This window comes from Centruroides sculpturatus, unplaced genomic scaffold (assembly GCF_000671375.1).
Source record: "Centruroides sculpturatus isolate CEXI.00-Female unplaced genomic scaffold, Cexi_2.0 scaffold439, whole genome shotgun sequence".
In the NCBI taxonomy this organism is placed as follows: domain Eukaryota; kingdom Metazoa; phylum Arthropoda; class Arachnida; order Scorpiones; family Buthidae; genus Centruroides; species Centruroides sculpturatus.
This window is the reverse complement of record NW_019384606.1, coordinates 279,289-304,156: the sequence shown is the minus strand read 5'-3', so window position 1 is coordinate 304,156 and position 24,868 is coordinate 279,289. Positions and strand designations below refer to the sequence as shown.

Sequence of the window (24,868 nt, the reverse complement as noted above, 5' to 3'; positions counted from 1 at the left end):
CTTAACATTGTTTTCAGCAAACTGAATATATATTGCTATTTATTCTTATATACACTTATTTTGAATCATTTAATAGGATGTACTATTTCTTGCAATTCCTCAACAAATTTAAATGTCAAAAGAATTTTTTAAAATATTTGAATATCAAAGTATTCACATACTACAAGATCAGTGCTGATACAGCAATACACAAGCTACTTTATCTGAAATGCATTGTTTGTAATTCCTATTAAAGAAGTTTCTACTGATCAGAAAAAAATATGCATATTCATAAAATTAATGAAAGTTAAAAATACAAACTGGATTAAATTTAATTATTTCATTCTTTACAGACTGCCTACTGATGATTAAATTATAACTGAAATTTTCTCTAAAAATAAATAATATCGATACATTATGTAAATACTAAAAAACAACAGCATATATCAAACTATTAACTGGTGTGTATTCTAAAACTGCCTTTTAGTATTAATAGTTTTTAAACCAAGAAGAATAATATAAATTTGTTAATACAAATCATATATTCTTTATAAATAATTTCAACATTAAAATTTATCTTTAGGCATTTACAGGGCTTTTTGTAAAAGCATTTAATACAAATAATAAACCATACAATAAATTGGAATATTTAACATTTAAATGTTCTTATTCTATTGTAAATATCTAAAGATAATTATATTATACTAATACTTTGAAATTATTTATTTATTTAGAAAATATCAATCAGGAACAAGATTTGAATCCAGAACTCCTGCAAACAGCACAGGCATGTTATGAGTTATGTTAGCAAGACCTTTCTAAATATAACAAAAAACAAGTAAAGTGGCAAAGCCATTCTTGGGACAAGACTATATCTCAGAGATCGCGAGCAACGCATGTGCAAACCTCATTTTCGCACCTGATCGTAGAAAAAGTCTCAGCATTTTGTACTTTATTTTGACCTGGTTCTCAGTCCCCTGACTATTATAAGTCTGGTTTATTTTATGTGCACACAATATGGGCACCAAATACTCTGTGCCAAATTGCAACTCCTGACATGTACTCCTTCATACCTCTGAGATATGCAGCCATTGACAACAGTGTGATTTTAGAGACGAGACATAGTCTCGCCAATTAATATTTAATAATACCAACTAAACTTGTGCTTTAATAGAGATATTTCTTATAGACCCTTATATCAGCGGCATTATGAAGTGACTTATGACATAAAAAATATTATGAATGAGGAAAAAACATAGACCTAGTTGGATTTTTTAAGCGAGCTTATAGGATTTATGGTCAACTCTAGACAATGTTAGAATAAATAAATCTAACAAAAGTAAAATAGTATGTAATATGTGACAAATTTTTTTTCTTTTCTTTTTTTCTTTTGTTCCTGGGAAGTGTTATTTCCTAATTGCTTGTGTCTAAAAAGTATTAAAAATGGCTATTATTCCCCTCAAACTTTGGGGGCTGTTCATAAGTTATATCCGCATGTTTCTTACTGAGATTCTTACTGTATATGGACAAACTGAGACAAGAGGACGGAGTAAAAATTTCGTCCTCTTGTCTCAGTTTGTCCAAGTTTCCATAACTCCCTTCCCTATTCAGATGTCCAACAAAACTTGATCCCTCTTAAAACCTTTATCACTTTACAAATAACAGATAGCATAAGTGGAAACAAAACATACTAGAAATTTTGAAATAAAAATAATAAAATGCATAAACTGTATAAAATTTAATGAAATAAACCAGATGGCCACTGAAGATCACCCCTCTACCCCCTTATCTGACTTTGTCCGACTTGTCATAACTCCTCTCACCTCTAGTGGGGACGTCATTTATGAACAGCTGCTTGTTTTTGTATCTAAAACAGTGATATTTGAAATGTACCTAATTTCAATGAGAAATCAAGCAAATTTGCTTCTCTTCACTCATAAAATCAAAGAAAACAACATATTATTCAAAATGAACATGTATTTATCCTAAGTGTGTACAAAACTGATCACAAAAGATTTAGGAGTGAGTGGTTTTTTCAAAATTTTCAGTTATATTGTAAAATCAGTTCTGTAATATACTTCTTGTCTAGTCATGTATTCAATTTAAAATGTGATTTTCTAAAGCTTATCTTGTTTCTAAATGATGGTGTAATAAGTCTAGCAGAAAAGAAAAACCGTCATAGAACTCATGAATTGAATTGTAAAATCACTTTCATAAATCAGCTCTCCAAATGTAGTCAGTCTCCCATCATGTTCTAGTTAAGCCCTTGATAGTAATTTTCAAAATTCAGTACATCCTGATGGAAATACTTGCCTTGCTCCTCCAAGTATGCTTCTATATATTATCCTTGAATTTATAAAAATGGACATCAAGAAAACAAAGGACCTTCTTAAGCCCATTTTGCCATAGTGCTTCCCCATAACAGAATCTCAGCCTGCTCCACATAGGTTTTAGCCTTTGCTTGTCTAGGAAGCCTGGACCACTGCAACAAAGCAGTTTTGCGCATTCTCCTGCCATCATAGTGAGATTCTTGGAAAATTCATTGCACTCCACAATTTTTTTTATCTGTTAACCACTATTTCTATCCATAAAGATTGACCTCTACCACAGACAGTGTAAGGAAGAAGTCTTGAAGGTACTTGAAGAATGCAGACTCCTTATCTAGAACAGCAACAAACTGTCTCATCAGACCCAATTTGATATACATTGGTGGCATCAGTATTATTCAGATGTCCATCAGTGGTTCCCACTTGACCTGTTCCATCTCACAGAAAATTCTGTCTGCTGTACCTTGTTTCTCTCATGGTACTGTGCCTTGATGTCTTTACTCTTTCAGAAGCAAAGATAACAAGAAACTTTGATAAAACCACTTTGGAAATCCACTAGAAAAGTGACCCCCTACCTATACTCATCGTACTTCTAGGAATGTAATAAGGTCAAATTTCCAAGGTGGTTTTACACAAAACACATTCATTTATCACATTATCACAAAAACACTTCATTTCATAAGTCTAATACCAATATATAGTATATACTGACGATAATGTATGTATTTTATTATGAATGACTGAAGTGAACCAGAATGATGTGATCAGATTCATTCAATTGGGAAAGAATCAAAATTGATATTTTTATACAGTATATGTATGTTGGTATAGGTATGAGAATTTTACGTCAAATATGACAATTTTAAATGGCAGATATGATAAATTGCATCTTCAATTCTGGAAAGATTAGTATTATCGTGTTGGCAGTTAAATCAATCATGGTTGACTCATCAGTAGAAGAAACAAGTTACTTTTACAGTTAGACCAAATTATTGAGCAGTACTTCAGTTTCTCAGCCCCCCAAAAAAACACATCTGATTCATCACTTAAGAATATACAGACCATATGATATGAACTTTCTCAAGAAAAGAAACCAGATGATTCTTTGAGATTTGTGAGACTTTAAAAAAATTTATAATCTTTATAAAATAGGCTGATTATGATTTTGCCATACAGCATTGCTGAGCTTCCCATGCATTGCAGTATGGCAAATGAAAAAGATATTATGTATGATAAGAAAAAGTAAGACAGAGATAGGAAATAAATCACAACCGGAAAAATCATTGCCCTTAATGATTGCAGTGAGTGTCAATAAATTGATAGCAACTGTCATGAGTACACTATAACACCCAATAAAGCAAACCATAGCACAAATGCATATAGCAGGAGACACTCATCATGCAACAATATCAAGATCCCTGACAAATCAAGATGGAATATATCATGAAGCTACATATAGATTTATGATGTGTCCTGTAAAATACTTGACTTTTTTAAAATTATGATATTAAAAAGTATAAAGCTTTTGCCATACTTTTGACAGTGTTTATGGCAATAGCTTTATATCATATGCAGAGATAAATTCAATTTTGTTTATTAAAGGTATTTAATATAAGTCTTGTGCAATATCAATGTTAATAAAGAATTTTTTTATTTTTTATGCTGTCAGTGTTTTTATTCAAAAATCATACCATCGTCCCAGCTAAAGGTTGGCAGTATGAAACAGTCATTTGAAATATGATGAAAAGCTATGTTATCTTTTATTTTTTGTAATTCTATGTGTCATTGAATGTGCACCACACAAATTCAATTTCAAGTGTGTTGTGCAAGACTGGTTCATATTTTTCAGACAGTACTTTAGGAAATTGATCAGCTAATCCATGTTTTTGCCTTCCACCCCTTTTCATAAATGGCTGCTCTGAGAATTGCCCAACAATACTTGAATGGTCTAATTTCTGGCATGCTTACAGGGTTATTTCAATTTCAACAAAGGTAATGTTTTCTTGTCACAGGTAATCCAGTATGGTTTTGGTATAGTGGAAGCTTGTTTGATCTGACCAGAAAGTACTGAATATTCTACTTAAGAATAGTTCTTTTGAATGTAATCAATCAGGCAACATCATATACATTCATTTAAATATCACTAGGCATTGACAGCAAAACTTGATTTTCTGATTAGAGTTTGACTCAATCCTTTTGGTCTGATTGCAATCCAAATCAAAACTCTCCAATTTCTTTTTCTTGGAAACTTTACAATAGCAGGCATAGAGGAGATATCACTTGTATAAAATCCCCCATTGCAATTGATCACCAAATGCAAGAGAGTGAAGTAAGATTTAAACTTTTCAGAGAACTTTTACAATAACCTTCAACACTTCATCTTTGCCAGTAATCTTTGCATGTCCATTCTGTCTGGAATTACCTGCTTCTTTCAATATTTGTGTTTTTGTTTTCAAATCCTCATGGCATCAACTATGAGAAATTTTTTGTTTCAGGGCTACAGATAAAATTAAAACCTTTGTCTCTGTCTTCAAAGATACTCTTCAATCCTTCAAGTTGGCTTTTGTTAGAATTTCCACTTTTCTACTACACCTCTTTCTTCTCTGTGGTAGTAATCCACACTCAAAATGTTGGCAAATGCAATATGTAGTCAGTTTTGAAATTCCTTGATTTGCAAAATGGTTTATAATAAGCTCTTTTCCTAATGTTTTATTTCATATGTAAGGCTTGAGTTTCTATTAAAAAAATCCATAGTTGAGCAAGTATAAATAAAGATGTATCTTAATTTAAAAGTGTAAAAGTTGTACACTATTAGGCATAAAACATCTTTGCCATTTTGAAAACAACAGAAAATTGAATGCAGAAAAAGATTCTAGAATAGTCTGCAGCATTCCAAGCATTTTCAAATTATAATACATGCAACATAATTAAAAATTATTGGCTATTAGCTACAGCCTGAGCTATTTTGTACAAACTTTATCCAGACATCCATTAGAAATTACATAACATAGATGGTAAATCTATACTTGAAAAAAGACAATGTCTACTAACCAATTTATCATGATAGATATTATCTTAGCTTATACAATTATTTGATTGTATATTAAAAATAAAAACATTATAATTAGAGAAGCAATAGAATTTAAAAAGTTTTAATGCTATTGATATATACCATATTTACTTGAATGTACTATACAATATACTTTTTTCAAGTTAAATTTAATATATCTGAAAATAGTATGTCTTGGATTTGATGTAATATGTCATAGTTAGCAACCTCTAATGCAAAGTGTCTTATTTCTCTGCCAGTAATTTCATTACCACATTTTAATAATTTTATTAGATGAATACTGATAAAGGCAAATATTTAAGAGGTAAATTTAGCTCAATCTCGTTAATCTGTGACATATTTAGACAAAAATCCTAAAAAAGTTGAGCAGAATTCTTTCAAGGAATGTTTCAGCACTGCTTTTTCAAATGCTTTAAAAGCACAGTATGATTGTATGTAGAAAGATATAATAGATTTGGTTGAATTTGAGATTTTGTGGCACAAGGGCCTAGGTAGGCCAAAAAGTGCCAGGTACAGTCAGTTATGTCGTTGTATGCCCTTAAGTCTTTTAATATGTCATAGTTATTATGTTGTATGTCCTACAGTTCTGTATATAAATTTATTGTCTTCAAATATGCCATTGTAGGTTGAATTTGTCCATTCTCATCTAGTATATTTCATAGAGCTTGGTTGTCTGAAGATATTTGTTGTTGAAGGTAGTGTTCTTTGGTTGTTTTGTACTGAGGGCATGTTAGTAATATATGTCAGGTGATAAGTGGGGCAAGGAAAGACAAACACTAAATCCAGTGTTGATTAGTATAGTTTGTTTTCTAAAACTAAAACTTTAGCTAATACTCAGGAATATGACTAAGACAACATTAATATTGATTCAGAAGAGACATAACAAATGAAGTTTCTGATTTTGATACTACAGAATACAGTGATGTATAATTTACTTTACTTGCAATAAATATCAATTCTGTTAACACAAATTTTTCTACAGTTTCTATTAACAAAAATCCATAGTTGAGCAAGTGTAAATTAAGGTGCATCTTAGATTCTAGTAAATATGATTTTTCAATTCTCTATATACTTAACAACTAGTCACTTTTGTTTATTATTGAATGTAATTATTACAGTTCTTTTCTTCACATGTTTATGTTTGTATGTGTAATTTCTGTTATAAAAAATTCTTTTTGCTTCTTTCTGAATATTAAAATACAGTAATACCCCAAACTTATGCGATAGGTGGGACCGAGCAATAACTGCGTAAGTCAAATTTGTGTAAGTCGGGGTATAATTTCGCAATTTGTGTAAAATCCAAGTCGTATGTATGTAAGCTAATAAATGTTCTCGTTAATCTTATCTCGTCTTTTAATTAATTTATGGTTACAAGAAATCACCACATAGTCTCTCTCAAGTCTCAGTAGATATAATAAACACAGAAATAAATAACACAAAATAAATTTTAACTGTGTCGATTCTGCGTGACACGTCCGAACATGTAAGCTGAACAATAGTGAGGGGGAGAGTGAGTAATCAAGAGTTGTGTGGCACTCAAACAAAAGACAAATCGACGAGATTTGAAAATCACGTAACTCTGGGTTCGCGTAAGTCGGCATAGTGTAAGTCGAGGTATTACTGTACAATAAAGATATGATTTACATAAAATATATTAATATAAAATATTATTTAAGTAGAAACTTGGATATACCTTACATATAAAATTGCATTAATGCAAGACATATCTGGCTATGGCAGAAAGCATCATTGTCATAGTTGCCTCATTTCACTGTTCATTACTAATATTTCTGTTCTTTATATCTCTACCTGTATAATGTCCTAAAAAAACTAGATTATGGTCTCAAAAGTGCTTAAAATAGTCCTGCTTACATAAATTCTTATTGAAATATTAAGAGACATGCAATTAGTTATGATTCTGCAACAGCAATAATCAATTAAGAATTTCTTTTATTTCCAAAATTCTTATTTAACTTAGTATGCTAGGAATGTGTGACTAATGAGTATAAATTAAAAACAAAAATAGCAAGAATGAAATTAAAAGTAAATTATATTAACCAAAATTTCATATGCTAATGAAGCTATTTACAAATAAATATAGTTTTTAATGTGAGTGATAGGTATAACTGACTTGACCTATTTTTCATATTGAAATATTCAATAAAAAGATCATAACAATGATTTTTCAATGAGCATTTGTACTTTCCAGGATCATCTCTTCATTAAAGGATTAATGATATATGTGACCTATATTTTTCATAGCCAAAGTATTTTACATTCCAAAATCAAATCTGAAACTATTCTGGTACTTATTACAAAACTGACAAGTTAGTAAATTCATATTTGAAACCAAAACTGAAAGATCATTATTTAACGAAATTAAAAACATAAGTTAAAAAGTACAACAAACATTTTACACCTAAAAAAAATTTTTAAATTACATTTTGAAACAGACTATTAATATATTTAGAAACATCTAACAACACTTACATTCAAACCTTTGTAATAAATCAATAATGCAGTATTTTCTGCAAAATTCTATTTGATTAAGAATTTATAAATATTAAGAAATTAATGTTTATAAATATACTATAATTATATTCCCAGACGCTTGCTATATCCAAATGAAACAGACTTCTAGTAGTCTACAAACGTAACATTTTTAGATCACAAATCTCATTAAAATATTACGACTCAAATAAATTTTATAATATTGTTTCCACACCTAAAGACGGTTTAAAACTTTCACCTGATAACGTAATTCCATAATCTAATGGAACAAGCATTTGACTAGTATCTAAAACTGCATAATGCTATTGATTTTAGTCATTTTTATTTTGGATTATTTTCAAGTAGAATTTTGCATCTTTTAAAGAAAAAAACTTGTCTGTATAATTATGTTAAATCTCAAATACATTTCCTTTGCCTAATTTAAAAAATACTCTTTAATAGTATATATATTTATTTATTTTTTTCCTAGAATAATAATTGATTTCATAACTTTAATAAGTAATTTATTTTCTAAAAAAATTCATTTTATTAATAAAAATTTATTGACATTTCATTGACTATTCATTAAACGTAATTCGGTGTCATATTTCACAAATTACTGCAAGTTGTGTATTAAGATACATTTCATTCATCACTGTTATCAAATAACCAATGAATGAATGAATTCACGTAAGAAATTCCCTATTTGGTGAAGATGGCAAATACATGAAAATAATAAATAAATAAAAATGTGAATGACATTTACATTATAATTACACCACTCGTTTCACGTGTAATTAAAATGTTATTAAAATTATCTCATAAAAATAATAAATTTAAATAATTAACGTGTAACTCCATGCCAGCGATAGTAAAACCCATAGACACTCCTCCATAGTAAATTTCGTCGTATTAGACGAAGCTTATGCAAAAAAATGATTATGATTCGAGTAAATAATTTTATAAAATTATTTCTGCACTTAAAATTAACTTAAAGCTTCACAAAACATTTATCGTTAAAACTTCAATATTTTCTAAATTCGTATTACAATTTCCTGCATACTAAACATGTTTTCACTCCAACTTTGTATCGAGCGTCGTCATTGGTCGGAAAATTACCGTGTCTAGTAGAATAACCTATCACAGCAATCGTAACGGGAGTTTAGTAAATTGGAACGAAGCAGGTTCACATTGTCAAATGTGGTGTCTACACACGCAGTTTACCGACCAATTTGGTGGGGTAAAATTTTTATAAACCTAACGAAGTAATTATGGCGAGCGCGTCTAACGTTTGCAGCAAGCTGTATCACAAAATGACTTCCTACTTACCCGTAAACACAGATCGAAGTCTTTACATTCCGAACACTTAACTCGTACGTCTTCTATATTCTCTTGACAATAATTGCATTGATATTGCATGATGCAATGCATACATCGATTCCGAATGTATACTATTTAAATACGATTGCTTCCGTTTTTCAGCAGTAGCGACCACAACCGATGACAGCTTACATTCCTAACCTCAGTCGTCCGCCATCTTTCTTTGTTCTAATAACCAACGCCTGATGACGTCACCGGCATACCCAGGATGCATGCCGTGACTGTCGTGACGTCACGACTGGACGAGGACGCGTCTGCAAAGAAGGCAGGTGCGCAGAGAAAGAAGAAATGTCTCTACATTTTATCCAGAAAATTCTTAGAAGTTAGACGAGAATAATGTATTTTCCACTTATCTTAAGCTTCCGAAATGAGTTATGACCTATTGGATCCAGTTTGATTAGATGAAATGTAAGGGTATTTAAGATGAAGGGATTAAAAATACGAGGAGGTATCTGCTTCTTTTCAGATAACCTGTAAAATTAGATGAGAAATTCTTTTTTAAAAATTCCTTCCAGTTTTTTTATTTATTGACGTAAAATATTTTTAAAAATTCACCAGATTTTAATACCCTGTTTCTTAAAAAAAAAAAAAGAAGAAGAAGAAGAACTTCCTACCGAATATAGAAATTATTTATTTATTTAGAAAATATCGATCAGGAACAAGATTTGAATCCAGAACTGCAAACAGCACAGGCATGTTATGAGTTATGTTAGCAAGACCTTTCTAAATATAACAAAAAACAAGTAAAGTGGCAAAGCCATTCTTGGGACAANAATATTTTTAAAAATTCACCAGATTTTAATACCCTGTTTCTTAAAAAAAAAAAAAGAAGAAGAAGAAGAACTTCCTACCGAATATATCATTCCAATTTTTGTAGAAATTTTTGTTTTTAGGAGAAATAAATTTAATTATTTCTTGGAATTTTCACCTGTTTCTTCTAAAAATGAATGTTAAATACATGAATTTGGATTAATATGCAGTAACAGCTTTAATGTTTTAAAAAAATTGCACGAAAAATAATAAAAGAATAGAGAGTTCAACACACTATACATCGACATTGAGTCAATAAAGGAAATCCTGAAAGAAGTTATTTGAGTCAGCGATGCGTATTACCATATAATCCGACAAAACATTTGTTTTAAGGCCTCATTATTGTTAGTCGAATTTTTAAATTCGAAAATGAATACATCTACCTTTAGAAAGTTAATCGAGCTCTTATTTACTTATAAGTTACTGTGTTTTACAGGCTTCTCATATAGAATGTACTCATTATTAGATCCAAATAAAAGTAAATATGATATCTAGTGCCAAAATTGTTTATTTTTCAAATTTAAATATCATTCACGCTGTAATTAATTGATCTAATTCCTATAAACTTCGTAGAAATCTAGAATACTGTAATTCTAGATACTAGAAATAAATGCATTCTAGATTTATCATTGGCTACATTGATAGAAACACACAATGTTTAGAGGAAGAATTCGATAGTTCATTTGTTAATGTCCTAAATATTTTTGGATGTAGGCCTAAACCTGCAATTTAAAAAAATTGTAGACCTATAAATTCCCACTGTCGTCCATCTGTCTGTCTGTCTTTCCTTAATCTCGAGAATGCAGTTATATATATGAAAGTCAAGTGCAGATATGGAAACCTTAGGAACAGGAGGCCCCGATTAACTATATAGAAACTTCCGAGGTAAACTGGAAGTCGCGTAATTTTAATTCAAAACTTCTCTGAACGGTGTCAGATGGATCACCGGGGCCGGCTCGACTCTATTGCTAACAGAAAAAATATGAGGTAAGGGGGCTTGATAACAGGAAAAGTGTGATGTCCAGGGACAAGACACTAATTTGAGGTGGAAAGCATATATTTTAAATTAATTAAATTTTAAACAATATGATTAAAAATTGCAGGCCGACATTGTGACGATGTCACAGTAAATAAGGTAAACGCACCGGTAGTGGACACTTTAAGGAAAATTTTTCGACTTTTTTGAAACTGGACCCCTATTTAGAAGCCTTATGGCTTAAAAGTTATATTGTCTGTTAGACAAAATCTTTCTTCACTCACTGTAAGGATTTTAATTATGTCAATCTCGTCGAATACATTTTAATTTAATTTATTTTGTAAGGTTGAAAATGTTTCAGTAGTGGACATTGAAAAAATTGAGATATTTAGTAATGGACAGGCATTTGTACCAGTAGTGGACAAGGAATATAGAGATGATTATATTCAAGATGAAATCGTTTTTATTTTTCACAACTTGCAGAATTTGACAGTCTTTACTATAAAGAACAAGAACACTGTTAATTATAATGACAACTCATAATTTAATTAAATTAATTAAAATATCAAATTGTACAAATGTAAATTACATGTGTATAGTTTGTAATGTTTATATGAAAATTGAACTAATAAGTATTATGAAACATAAATATAAAACATTACAAAGTTAGTATAAGAAACTTTCTTATTTTGTTATTGTTACATTATTCTTAACGAATACAAATGTTGAAATAAATGAGATCAGTTTTAACATACTGGAATGGATTATTGTTACACTCAATATTAAACACTTAAAAATAATAGTATAAAACTGGGTTCTAAGTTACATTTAGGAGAACTCAAATATTAACGTCAGCATAGTTTAAGGAAATATTGTTGCATTGTTAATTTGTGTTGAACTACTTATCTATGTCAATGCCTTTCGAGAATTGACAGTGACTCTCTCTTCCAAAAATTAGAGGCTTAGGAAGCCTCAAGTCAATTTGAGAAATATTTATCGTTTGTACATCTTTTTCATTTTTAGCAAATACGCTTTTCATCCTATTTATGGAATTAAACACAATCACTTCTGCGATATTATCACTGATTAAACTGGTAATTTTGCACACACATTTGTACTTTCTTTTCTTACCAGACAAGGTGGCAACTACAAAATCATTCTCATGCAGGATGTTTGATTCCCTTTCCTTTTCAATGGTATTCCGACTGTGTCTTTCGGACATATCCTTCCTCCGAGTCCAATTTAAAGTCCCTTCAATACTTTCTCCCCTTTCTTCTGTATCTTTCGATTCCTTAATTGCTGAACTTGGTCCAATAGTTTCGTTTGAAGGGGGTTCAATATTTTCCTGAAACTGCATAATGTCGTCTTCTTCTTCTTCATCTTCCATAGTGTCTTCTACATCTAACGTAACATCGTTTGTACTACCACCATCCGAGGGAATCCAAGAACCTTCATCTTCTGATGATGTCTCTTCCTTTCTCATTTTCTTCTTTCGTTGCTTTGTAGTCTTCATTTTCATTTTCATAGCTTTCTCTTCAGCTTTCCTTTTATTCTCAGCAGTCTGTTGTTCTTTCTTTCTCTGTCTTGCCAAAGCTCTCTCCCTTTTCAGTTCTAGTTCCACTATTTTCTTCTTTTCCTTATTTTCATAATATTCCTGCCAAGCTTTTGACGTAACTACAGAAGGTATGATTTCCTTTTTCTTCCTTTTGTTAGTGATTTCCCTGGGTTCTGACCAGAGAAGTGACCTTTTGAAAGGACTAGGTACTGTTTCAGAGATCTGACTGTTATTGCGGCTATTGTGTGTACTTGTGGCAACAATGGTATTGCCAGTGTTTGAAGTACTAGGTCTTTCATTTTGATAGTGGTAGTCATTATGAATATCATGAATATATGAATCACTAAATGCACTGGTGTTACTGACATCATTTATCTCATGGCTGCGATTGATTTGAAGTTTCAACCGTCGAATCTTCATGTTCTGATTCATTATTGTTGAAGGATTTGCTGTTGTTTCCAGCTGTTACTTGATTCATGATGTCTGTCTTCATCTGGTGCCATAAATTGAACAGGGACTTGTCTGTAGCCTCAACATCTTCAAAAGAAACTACAGTCTCAAATAACCCCACTTTCTCAGGTCCCATGTATATTTTTAATGTTTCAAAACCAACTCTTACATCACTTTTCGTGAGAGTACTGTCTGACTTCTTCTTGCACATTATTTTCCTACTTAGCATACCGGGTGCTGTAGGATCCCATGGCACCAAACCATGTTTTGTCCACTATTGAAACACCTCATTTCAATAAACGGACATTCACGGTTTAATAGTGAACACCCCCTGTCCATGACTAGACAGAGTAACCAAAAAATGCTTGAATCAATACTGTATGTTACTTAACATTAGGTGATTTAATTTTTGACTTGATACTGATTAAAAGTGAAAAGTTCATTTTCACTAGTTGTGGCCACCTCTTGTCCACTACTAAAAATATACAATATTTTTGTTTCATTAGTGGACATCTCATTCAATTGACTTGGAAAATAAAAATACTATCAGGAAGGTCTTAAAACATACCAACGAAGCTCATATTAATAGTATATCACCAAAAAACTTCCGTGAAACTAACTGTTAATACAGCAAGCGTGATTTAAATTACCTAGACCTTAAGGAAACAGACAGCAGACTCACTTGTCTTCTTATATCAGCAGGAATGCCATCACTAATGAGCGCGGGAAAACATCCCATGATGGACTAGAAAAGGATCAGTGCGAGTTACCACTACTAGAGGGTTCTGTCTACTGAATGATTTGTATGTTTGAACAGTGAAGCCATCAACAACCTTATTACTCATATTTGAAGTTCAAAGTGTCCACTACTAACACAGTGTCCGCTACCGGTGCGTTTACCTTAATTGCTCGTTCAAACTTAAAAATGTGTTTGAATTTGATTAAAATCCATTATCTGATGTGGTAGAAGGAAAATAAATAGGGATCCAGTTAAAAAGAAAATATAGAAATAATCTCCAATTTCTTTTCGTATAAAGACGAGAAATAAAAGTATGTTTTGTACTAAATTAAGAAAAAAGTTACAAAGTAGAAAATGAGCGAGGTAAGAGACAGGACCGTCGAGAGGGAGATGCGCTGAAGAATTTTTCTCTGGGCCCGAAGTAAACTTAGAGGCTGTAGTGGTTCCTATCCTTATAAAATTAATGTTATTTATACTAACAGAAAATAAAATCTTTAAAACTACTTTTTGTTAATGAGGAAACAATTTACGTGGCTAAAAAGATGGCTAAAGGAGCCCGCGAAGAGAAAAAAAACTCTGTGTTCCATACAAATCTTCGACGGTCCCAGTGAAAGTTTATTAAATATTGCTACTTAATAAGCGCACCGGAAGTAGTAGAAGCACAGATGAGAGATTGAAATATTGGAAATCAGTGAGAGAAAACAGAGAGAATACTCTTACAGGATAGCAAAAAGAAAAATATCAAAGAGAGGAAGACAATAAGAATAATAAGAAAAAACAACGCCGAGTTGCAATTTTTAGTCATTTTTTAATTTCAAAAATCACCTACCTGACTTCCGATCCAGACCGAAAGTTCGTATATAGTTAATCGGGGCCTTCAGCAGAGTTGCCAACCTCCTAAATAGATCTGAAATTCCCTCTAAGACTAACAGAATTACCCTAAAATCATCATTGGCCTCAGACCCTTAAGTTTATTTGACCTCTTGAATAAATTTGAATTACAAAAAACTTAAATATTAAAAATATAGGCTATATACAGTATAGTCAATGGTAATTTAGAGGTGTTTATTCAAATTTTGATACGAATTTTAGTAACTTTTAGGGCATTTCACTTTTTAGTTTAATACATCTTTGATAAATCATAAATTAATTGAAAAAAAGAAATTTTAAAATAAAAAATTCAGCAACAAGTTGTTTAACTTTTCCGGCAACATTTGATACCGACATCTGTTACGATATTTTATTAAAAAGAACTTTTTATATTTTTAATTACTATAAAACGGAAAAAGGCTTAATTTTTGCCATTTTATACCAAAAATTGTAAATGCTAATAACGAATAATATCGTCATTAAGTCAGACCCTACCGGAGATATGACACGACCCCCTTTATCTCCCCACCCCCTCGACCTTTAATCATCAAAATTTAATAGCATTAATCCCTCTAATAAACAAACCTCGCTGCAAAATTTGGACAAAAAGCACGAGAGTTATTAAGCTTCAAACAGAGTGAACAAAATCGTGTCGTCCCACACACCACACATACACACACAAACACTAACAGCCATACACACAGAAAGAAAAATCTATATAAGCCAATTTATATCAGGGGTCGCGCAGCATAGAGCCAAAATCGCCACTTGGCAATATTTTTAAACTCTTTAACTCTTGCCTCTTATTCGGTGATCGCCACTCCCGGACATGAAACTTCCAAATTTTTATAAGCTAAACACTAAATTTTCAAAGGCCATTTTTTAGAAATGTTTGAAAAGTGGACCCTATTGTTTGAACGAGGAGTATTTGTGTTTAAGACTACCCGTGCTCATTAAGTTTCGTTTGAATCAGAGACCTGAACTTCTGGCTCTCTCCTTATAAGTGACAGTTTAAAACGTTATTTGTTATCTAGAAGCTAAACTGATCAGGCTACCAGCACTTGCACTAATTAGTAAAAATGGTTGCGACAAACAATATGAAGTAGCGAAAAAAGTTTAAACTGGCGAAATTATGGCGATATTTTTAAATTTTCCAGAACGACTGATATATACAGGGTGTGGCGTAAAGAGTGGATAATCCGTTACTTGAGAATATGGGACATCATGACTGTTCAGAAAATTAAACACTGTGTTTAGTAAAAGTGTCATAGTTTTCTAGTTATTGGACATTTTCTATTTTTTTTGGAAAATGGACTTCTACTGGGGGATGTCTTAAGGACAAAGTGTACAAAGAGCCCATGACCTCGATCGAGCAGCTTCGGGAGCGAATTGAAAGAGCTGCACGGAAAATCAGTGAAGCAGGTATTGCGGGAAAAATTAAGCGATCATTTATTAGAAGATGTAGAGCATGTGTGGTCACTTTAAACGCTTATTGTAAATTTACAATAATAAATGTAGTAACCTAATTGATAATTTTGTTTTATTCTGTCATTTTAATTAGATTCATTGGATTTCCAATTAGATTATTTAGGAGCACAATTCATTCGTGAAATTTTAAAAATTTTCCTTGATCTTTCTTAGTAGGAATATTCATTGAATTGAAAACTATAAAAGCCATTTATGCTATTTTAAATCTCAGTACAATAGGCAAATTATTAGTTAGTTTGTCACGCAGGTTACAGTACTTTTTTTTACACCGAAAAAAAAAGAAACAAAAATTTTTAATTAATTTTTGTTCTGAAAAAACCAAGTCTATGACACCAAAATGGCAGTTTACGTTTGTTAGAACATGTATCCAGGACTAGTATTCAAAAACAGACTGAGAAAAATCCTTGATTTGTGACCATGGCATTAAAAAATGTGAACGAGACAATCCATTTTCCAAAAAAATAGAAAATGTCCAATAGTTCGAAAACTATGACACTTTTACTAAACCCAATGTTTAATTTTCTGTACAGTCATGATGTCCCCTATCCGCAGATAACGGATTATCCATTCTTTACGCCACACCCTGTATATAAACAACTATATCCACTTATTCTGTTTACTGATAGATATTCTCTGAAGATGAAATTTGTAAACTTTACGATCGAAGATAGAGCCCATTTAGGGCAGGGCATAAAGGTCGGGGGCAAGAATTGTGACTCAGAAGCTTATCGATAAAAGTTATTCTAAAAACTATGAGTAATTAGCCTACAACTAATTATTTATTACTCATATATCTATAAATAATGCCGGCTCAAACTTCAATGATTTTCTCCGCCAATGTTGGAGGAACATTCCTCCATGCCTCTTCCATAACTGCTCTCGTGATTAAAAAAATACAAGTCAAATTACCCTATTTTAACAAATAAAAAAAATCACATTTTAAATTTATTAATTTCTTTCATATAATTAATTTAATTTACAAAAATAATGATAGGTTTATTGTTTTTAACACAAAAGAATTTAACTCTAAGATGAGTTATCAATAAAACTGAGCTAGACACGTTTTTAACGTTTTTAACGTTTTTCTAATTCCTATTCTAAAACGTTTTTAACGTTTTAGAATAGGAATAACATACTGACATTTTGTTTGACATTTCTTTTCACTTTTATTTTAATTAAAAAGCTATTACAGATTTAATAATAATATAATATTGAGTAAATAGATGTACAACATGAATCAAACTGTCCAAAAAAATTTATTTTTAATCAGTCATCAGCTAGATCAATCTGCAAATTCAAACCTTGGCACGTACACGTACAGCTCACAATACGTGATTTGTAATGTTTGTATAAATGCATGCTTAATTTATAAGTCACTTTTTACAGGCCTACGTCATACACTGTATGTATGATATTTAACATCTAAATAGGGAGCTAATTTCCCATAGAAAGTCCTCTCGAGTGGCACTCTCCCTTGGCACATCGCCCACGTGTTGCTTTGACTGTCCCATCAATCAATTAAATGTGGATACATTAGATCAAATAGCACGAAACTATCCTACAGACTTATATGCATCGGATATGATGCTGGATTATGACTTTCTTTAACAACGTCAAGTAGTTACTAATGTTTGAGTTATAAGTTATAAGTAGCTTAACATTATAATTTATAATTATTATTAAGAAATTATAGAATAAAGTAGTAATCGTGCGAAAAGAAAACGCAGTGGACTTCAGAGTAATCAGGAAAGCGCACAGGAGGCAGGATATAAATAAATGAGGAAAAGAAATCAAACAAATACACGAAAAAATATTTAAATATGACAAGCGCATTTCTACACATGTATATACAATATTTAAGAGTTTACACTTCATTCACAACGCTAGTGGCCCGAATTAAAACATGAGAACGTAGATTTACACGTTCTAATATCGGTTGTAGTTAAATTACTGGGTGTGAAGTAGCTATATCCAACTAAAGAACACAAAAATCATATAATGTAGCCTATGTAATAAATGTGACAAACGTTATACACCTCCAGCATTTTAGATATATAGGCCTATATGTTTTTTAAAATTATGCTTATATTTAAATTTTATTTTTAAACAAAAGTCGAAAGTTTAGTTACATCTATGAGTAATTCCACAAATTATAATCGCAAATTGATTGAGATATTTAACTTTGCATCCTCGACCATGACTGTATTATATAATCTACTTTTAAAACCCCTGAAAAAATTAAATAAAAATTTATTGATGTAATTATTTGTTTCCAAACTGAAAAATTTTCTGTTGTCGTTCCTGTTTCGGCCCTTAGAGCTGGCGCCCATGGATGCTTCGTTTTATGATAAATTAATTTCAATAAATATGTAAAGTAGATAATATAACGCACAGAACATCATCAGTTTCTATTTTACTCAAATAAGTTAAAAATAAATTGAATGATTAACGGATTTAGGTACTGTACGTTGAGTCATTTCCAACTATTTTATGCATTAATATAAAAATAATCGATTATAAATCTTACGGTTAATAAATTATATAATAGATCAAAGTATGATAAGTACAGTACAGTACATAATATAGAATAATGTAATCTAAATGAATCGTGATTTTTGCCAGATTTCGATTAAAGATATAGACCTAAATCATACATCAATTAGATTTTAGCAAGACTAAACTGACATGAAAAATTTTATTATAAAAATGTCATGCACATGTCTATGATTAATTGATATAATAAGAATATACTTTTTGTTTTTTTAAAATAATTTTATTATGTTTTAAATTAAAATTGTTATGTAATGTACAGTACATAACAATTTTAACAACCTTTAGGCTGGGTGAAGTTTAAATATTCTGACACAGGTTCATCCAGAGGATAAGGAGGATATGGGGCAAAACACATATTGGGGTCTTACAGCAAATTAAATTATTATATTAAAGTGAAGTAAACAAAAAAATTTTATAGGGGTTCAGGAAAATTTTCTCCTTTCCCCCTCTGGGAGTCCCTGCTCTGACATATAAAACAATCGGAGTCTATTAGGTTTACTTATTCTGTGATCCATTACTTTTTCTTTAATTAAATATATTATAAATAGACTATATATTAATATATAGTATATAGTCTATTTATTATGTATACTTATTATATGTTAAATTATTTATAATACAGTATGTAGAGACCTATATGTATATGTGCGTGTGTTAGATTCATTTTTTCTAGCTAATTAAAACTTTTATATTTCCTAAATAATATTACCTAATTGATCTTATTAAGCGTTTAAACTTATTTTATTTAGCGTGGAACAAATTATTTTAATGGCTTAGGCTAATTAAATATTGTTTATTTGTATTCTCACAAGGCAGACCAAATTTTTGTTGATTAATAAAAAGTGAAAATATTTTATCGACGACTGTTCTTATATAATTATAATATTATGCTACAAAATTAAGAATTAATGACATATAGACAAAGTGTTTGCGGTTCTAATTATCTTTTCTATTATTCCCAGAACTCGCTTAAATACGCCTACATTCGACTACAAAAGCAACAATTTTCATACGATTGTATTAAGTTAAAGCAGGGCCGTCGAGAGCTTTGTTTGCAGTCGGAGTTAGAGTCGCTAGAAAGACCTCTTTTAAAATGAAATGTTCATAATGTTTTATATATCTATTTATTAATAAAAATCAGTCTTAAATATATTTTCTGTTAGTAAAAATAACATTAATTTTATAGGGGAGAAACCACCACAGGCCGTAAGTTTTCTCCAGACCTGGGAAAAAATCCCCATCTTCCCCTCAATGGTCCTAACTTATGATATGAATTATATGTAATCTAAGAAAATTGTTTAATTTTAACATTTTAAATGATTGCATGAATTATAAATCTGTTTTATTCATTTTGAAATTAATTATTGTACATTTTTGCTTATTTATGATTTATTATTTCATATATGAAATTAAATAAAATGTTAGCAAATAGCTTATAAATTAAACTAACCATTTACAATTGAAAGATGGAAATATATAAATCAATAATGATAATGGTAAATATCGATAAAGGTAAAGTGATTCTATATTAAAGAGAGAAGAGTAAAAAGAACTTTTAAGCGAATTCCACACAAAAAAAAAACAAAGATTCTATTATATTTATTTTGAAATAAATTATTGTTATATTATAATTCACATAATTTTTGAAATATTTTCTCTGCAAGGATTTGAGTATTATTTTAGAATTTGACAGCACGTAGAGCTTATATTTGAAGTTATAAATTGCTTATGAAAGCGAATTAGAACGGCGTTTGTTTGATTAAAAGCATGTTCAATAATGCAAGTTCCAAAATTAAAAGCATGTTCAATAATATATGAATGAAAACAAGATGCAAAGTTTAACATTTTAATATTGAATATATTCAAGAATTAACTTATTTAAAATCTTATTTTTTTTTATAAACGTTTTATTTGGTAACTGTAAATCTTCCATTCTAATTTTGATAGTAATTTAAATACAATTATAGCTCATTTTAGAGGATAGATTAATAATTGAGGGCCAAAGTGAAAAACTTGTATATAGGCTACATAAACGCCTTCATATTTATCCTTTCGATATTGGTGTGAGTAATTATTATTAATTTAATCTGTTAAAAATAGGCTTACATTATCTAATAAAAGATTAAGACGTAACATGACACAAAGAGAACAAGGCTGTGAAGAATGACGTATTTTTCTCTTTGCAGCCAGTACTATTAGCTACAGTCCACGTATGAATAAGTAGTCTAAGTTTACGTGATGAAAGCCAAAGAATATATTATATATACGGCATATTGACACTGCTGCACTAAGCTGGAAACTGTTATATTTTGTAAGGGTCTTGCTCACCTCATAGCCTATGTTACTGGATACAAGAACTAAATTATTTGTACTGTAATTTTAATGAGATAAACAAAAATTAATATATTTTTTTTTATATATAAAGTATATTTAAGAATTTAAAGCTTTGATGTCTTAGGGATGGTCGTCATCAATTTATTTGAATATTTTTTCCGATAATTAAAATTAAAAATCAATTATTTTTCATTCAGAGGAAATAAATAAGAGCATAAATATTTATTTTAATGCAAATCATTTAGCCTAAAGATTTAATATTAATTATTTAAATTTATCAATAATTATATTTTAATTCTAGAGATTTTTGTTTAAATAATCTATTGTACGGTATCTATTTTCCTAAATTATTCATTTTTATATATAAAAATTAACGATTTATATAAACTTAAGCTCGATTTAACCTTAAAACTCTCTTATTTCGGTGTTAATTATAAAATATTAACATAATTCTGAGAAATATCAGCGAGAAGAAAAGGTAGAGTTTTGTCTTAAAATGCTTAGTATCTAATTATTTCAGAAAATAATTTTAACTGTAATTATCAAATTATATATAGGATGTTTTCAGTTTAAGAAACATAATAACTAATCTCAATTAATTACATTTAAGTAATTAATATGTAAACGTCAACGTACGGTTTAATACGTCACGGTATCAATTGCTCTTCTCTCGTTATAACGAGGTAAAAGAAATGATTTGTAAATTACGAAATTAATTTTTGAACAAAGAATATTTTGTAACAGTCTATTTGGTGAAATAATTAAATATTTGCGCAAAGAACATTACGAAAGAAGCGTTATATCGAGTTCATTACGTTTCAAAAAATGGAGTTCTAATCATCATTTATTTGTATTTGCTACTTAAAAATTCAAATTTTTAAGCGGTTATAGTTTTTTTTTTTTTTAATCTCAAATAATTACAGATGCAACAGTGCATATGCTGGTATACAGCATATGCTGGTATACAGCATATGCACTGTTCTATACAAGTGTTTCTCAACCGGAAGTTCGTGGACCCCCGGAGATACGCGTGTCGTAAAGGGATGCCAGTAACGCTATTGTTTAGAAAATGAAGCGGTCATACAGATAATATTTTATGTTTACCGTATGATAAATTAAAATAGAAAAAAATATCATCTCTCTGTAACTTATCTGCGAGTCTATCTTAAATTGATGGGGACATTTTAAGGGATTACTCACAGAATTAGCGACATTTCTAAGAGGTTTTCGCTTCCAGAAAGATTGCTTAACTATTTTTTTTTTATTAAGGATAAATTCCAAGATTTCAACTTTATTTCTATGATAAATTCTATTGCTTTTAGGATAAATTTTAGGATTTCAACTTTATTTCTAGGATAAATTCTAAGATTGTAACTTTATTTCTCAGACAAATTCTTTTTTTAGGAGAAATTATAAAATTACAACTTTATTTTTTTCAGATAAATTCCTTACATTTAACATAAATTCTGAGATTAAAATTTACATTCTTTACTTTAATCCCATTTTTATTGTTAAAGATTGACCTCTATTAAATAGTGTAAAAATATTGAATATCTGATTAAATGCCTTTAACTACATCAACTGTCTCTAAAGACATATTTAATTTTATCTTGATAATTAATTTTGTTTACAACAAATGAAAATAGTTAAAAAGAAAACACGACTATCCTTATCAAGAACTATGAGCATTTTCGGTTTTAAAAACGGTAAATATAGACTCATTGCCTGGACTTATTTGATGGATTTATCAGCTGTATCGTTGTGTGATTTACACAACCCAAAAGTTGTAACTCTACAATATTTCCTAAAATAAAATACTTAGTCTATACTTAGACATATACTTAACGTAGCTTGAAACTTTAACTTTGTTATCTGATAGAAAATTCTATAAAATTATATCCATTTTTAACTATTTTTTGCCAAATAATTGGGACCGGCCGAAGTTTTTTGCGTGGACCTCGAGAAAAAGTTATTAGTTGGACCCCAAAAGATTTGTTTTTAGTAGAAATTTCTTATAATTTTATACTTGACAAAGAATTACAGAGAACAAATAAGTTCTATTATCCAATTTTCTTAGAAATTTGGAAGTGTGGGGCCCCCTCTGAGAGCGGTTTATCGGTCTTAGGCCCGAAAAACAGACGTCTGATCCGGCCCTGCATGTAATAATCAATAAAAGCATAGTTTTAATTTAATAATAATAGATAATTTTATATTTTAAAATTATTTTTATGTTTTTTTTAAATAAATTGCATGTTTTTATTCTTTTGAAATTTGGTACTTAACAGAATAATATACGTTTTAATTAATTTATTTAAATTTTTAACGATTAATTAGCGCAGAATAAAAAATTGTAGGGAAATAGTAAATAAATTCATTATTTTTTAAGTTAAATTTAAGAAATTTTTTAATTTTTTAATCAAATTTTACTAATTCATAAGGACAAATTGTATGTTATTTGAAAGAAATAATTGTTATATGACCATAATTTCTGCATAGAACAAAATTCAAAATAATGAAATAACACGAATAAACTAAATTTTTAAATATTATTCTTTTATAAAAATAAACTTTTGCTAATTTGAAACATTAATAACAGAGAGCTTAATCATTAAACCGGTCGCCATTTTGAAAACAAAATGGCGGACGAGCACGAAAATCTCGTCGTTGTTCTCGTGTACCGTACAAAACGTCACAAGTAACATTCTCACGTCACGAATAATTCTCGCTATGTAGAGTGTAACAAACTCTTCGCAAATTACAATAAATATATAATTATTATAACTATTATTTAAGTCAATAATGTTCAAAAAAACAATACTTTGCAACAGTGGCGCACTCCGGAGCCGAGTTTTAACTGATAAAAACATTTTAATGCTAATTCGATAAAAATCCCATCTTATGTGACCGCTAATTCATAAGACACAATACAATATAAATAAAAAAACAAAATAATTTAATTTGGGAAGAGTTTTTGGTAAATTTTCTAGTGTTTTTTTCTCCTTTTCTTTTGAGAGTACCAGAACCCCTTGGCACCCTCAAAGGAAAAAGAAAGAGCCTTGTAAAGCAGTGGCGCATCAAGGCTTTACACTGCTTTACAAGGCTTTACTCTTGATGCACCACTGCTTTACAATAGAATTTGTCGTTTAGTATTTCATATTCTATTTGTGATTCCAAAGTAGTCCAGATTATCCACTAGGCACTCGGATCTCGGACTCCGAAATTAGAAAAAATAAAGCAATTTTACTGTTGCAGTCGTATATCATAATTTATAAATAATTCTATAGCTGGAATTAGACATTATTCGTTAATGATGTAAAATTATGTAGATGGGCCTTAATCTTCTGTGCCTACGGCCCACGAAATGTCTTTATCCTTCACAGATTTTAAGTTTAAATTTCTGATTTTTGTTGTTTTTCCGTTTCTTTTTTTTTAAACAAAATCTAACGACATTGTCCAAACTTCTCATTGTACTTAGCAATGAGCAACTCAGCAGGAAAGACTTTCAAAGTATTCAATGAATTGACATCATGCCTATTTATACTCGATGTCGATATCGTGGTTTCTGACAGTGAAATTTTGTGATATTCGCCTGAAATTTACGAAATATCCCGATAAAACGCGAATTTATATTCATAAAAATATTAATTTAATAAAATAATTTTAATGACAAAGAAAATAACATTAATGGTTCTTCAACGTTATTTGGAATTTTTGAATAACGTCATAAATCAAAACATCCAAAATAAAAATAGCAGTTATAGTGTCGAAAACGAATACCAGATGGCGCCCTCAGTTCGTACGAAAACTATGACGTTGTTCTACATAAAAAAATTATATATATATAAAT

The 24,868-nt window shown here is 30.0% G+C and overlaps 1 protein-coding gene across 1 annotated transcript in view; it reads right to left on the bottom strand.

Moving 5' to 3' along the window:
* LOC111625157 (transcriptional adapter 2B-like) overlaps positions 1–9,472 on the bottom strand; it is a 38,157-nt gene extending 28,685 nt beyond the window's left edge. The window contains exon 1 of the mRNA XM_023368209.1: positions 9,196–9,472. Within this exon, the coding sequence (XP_023223977.1) occupies positions 9,196–9,297 (102 nt within the window). The 5' untranslated portion in view covers positions 9,298–9,472. The remainder of the gene's footprint in view (positions 1–9,195) is intronic.
* Between the last annotated feature and the right edge of the window lie 15,396 nt (positions 9,473–24,868).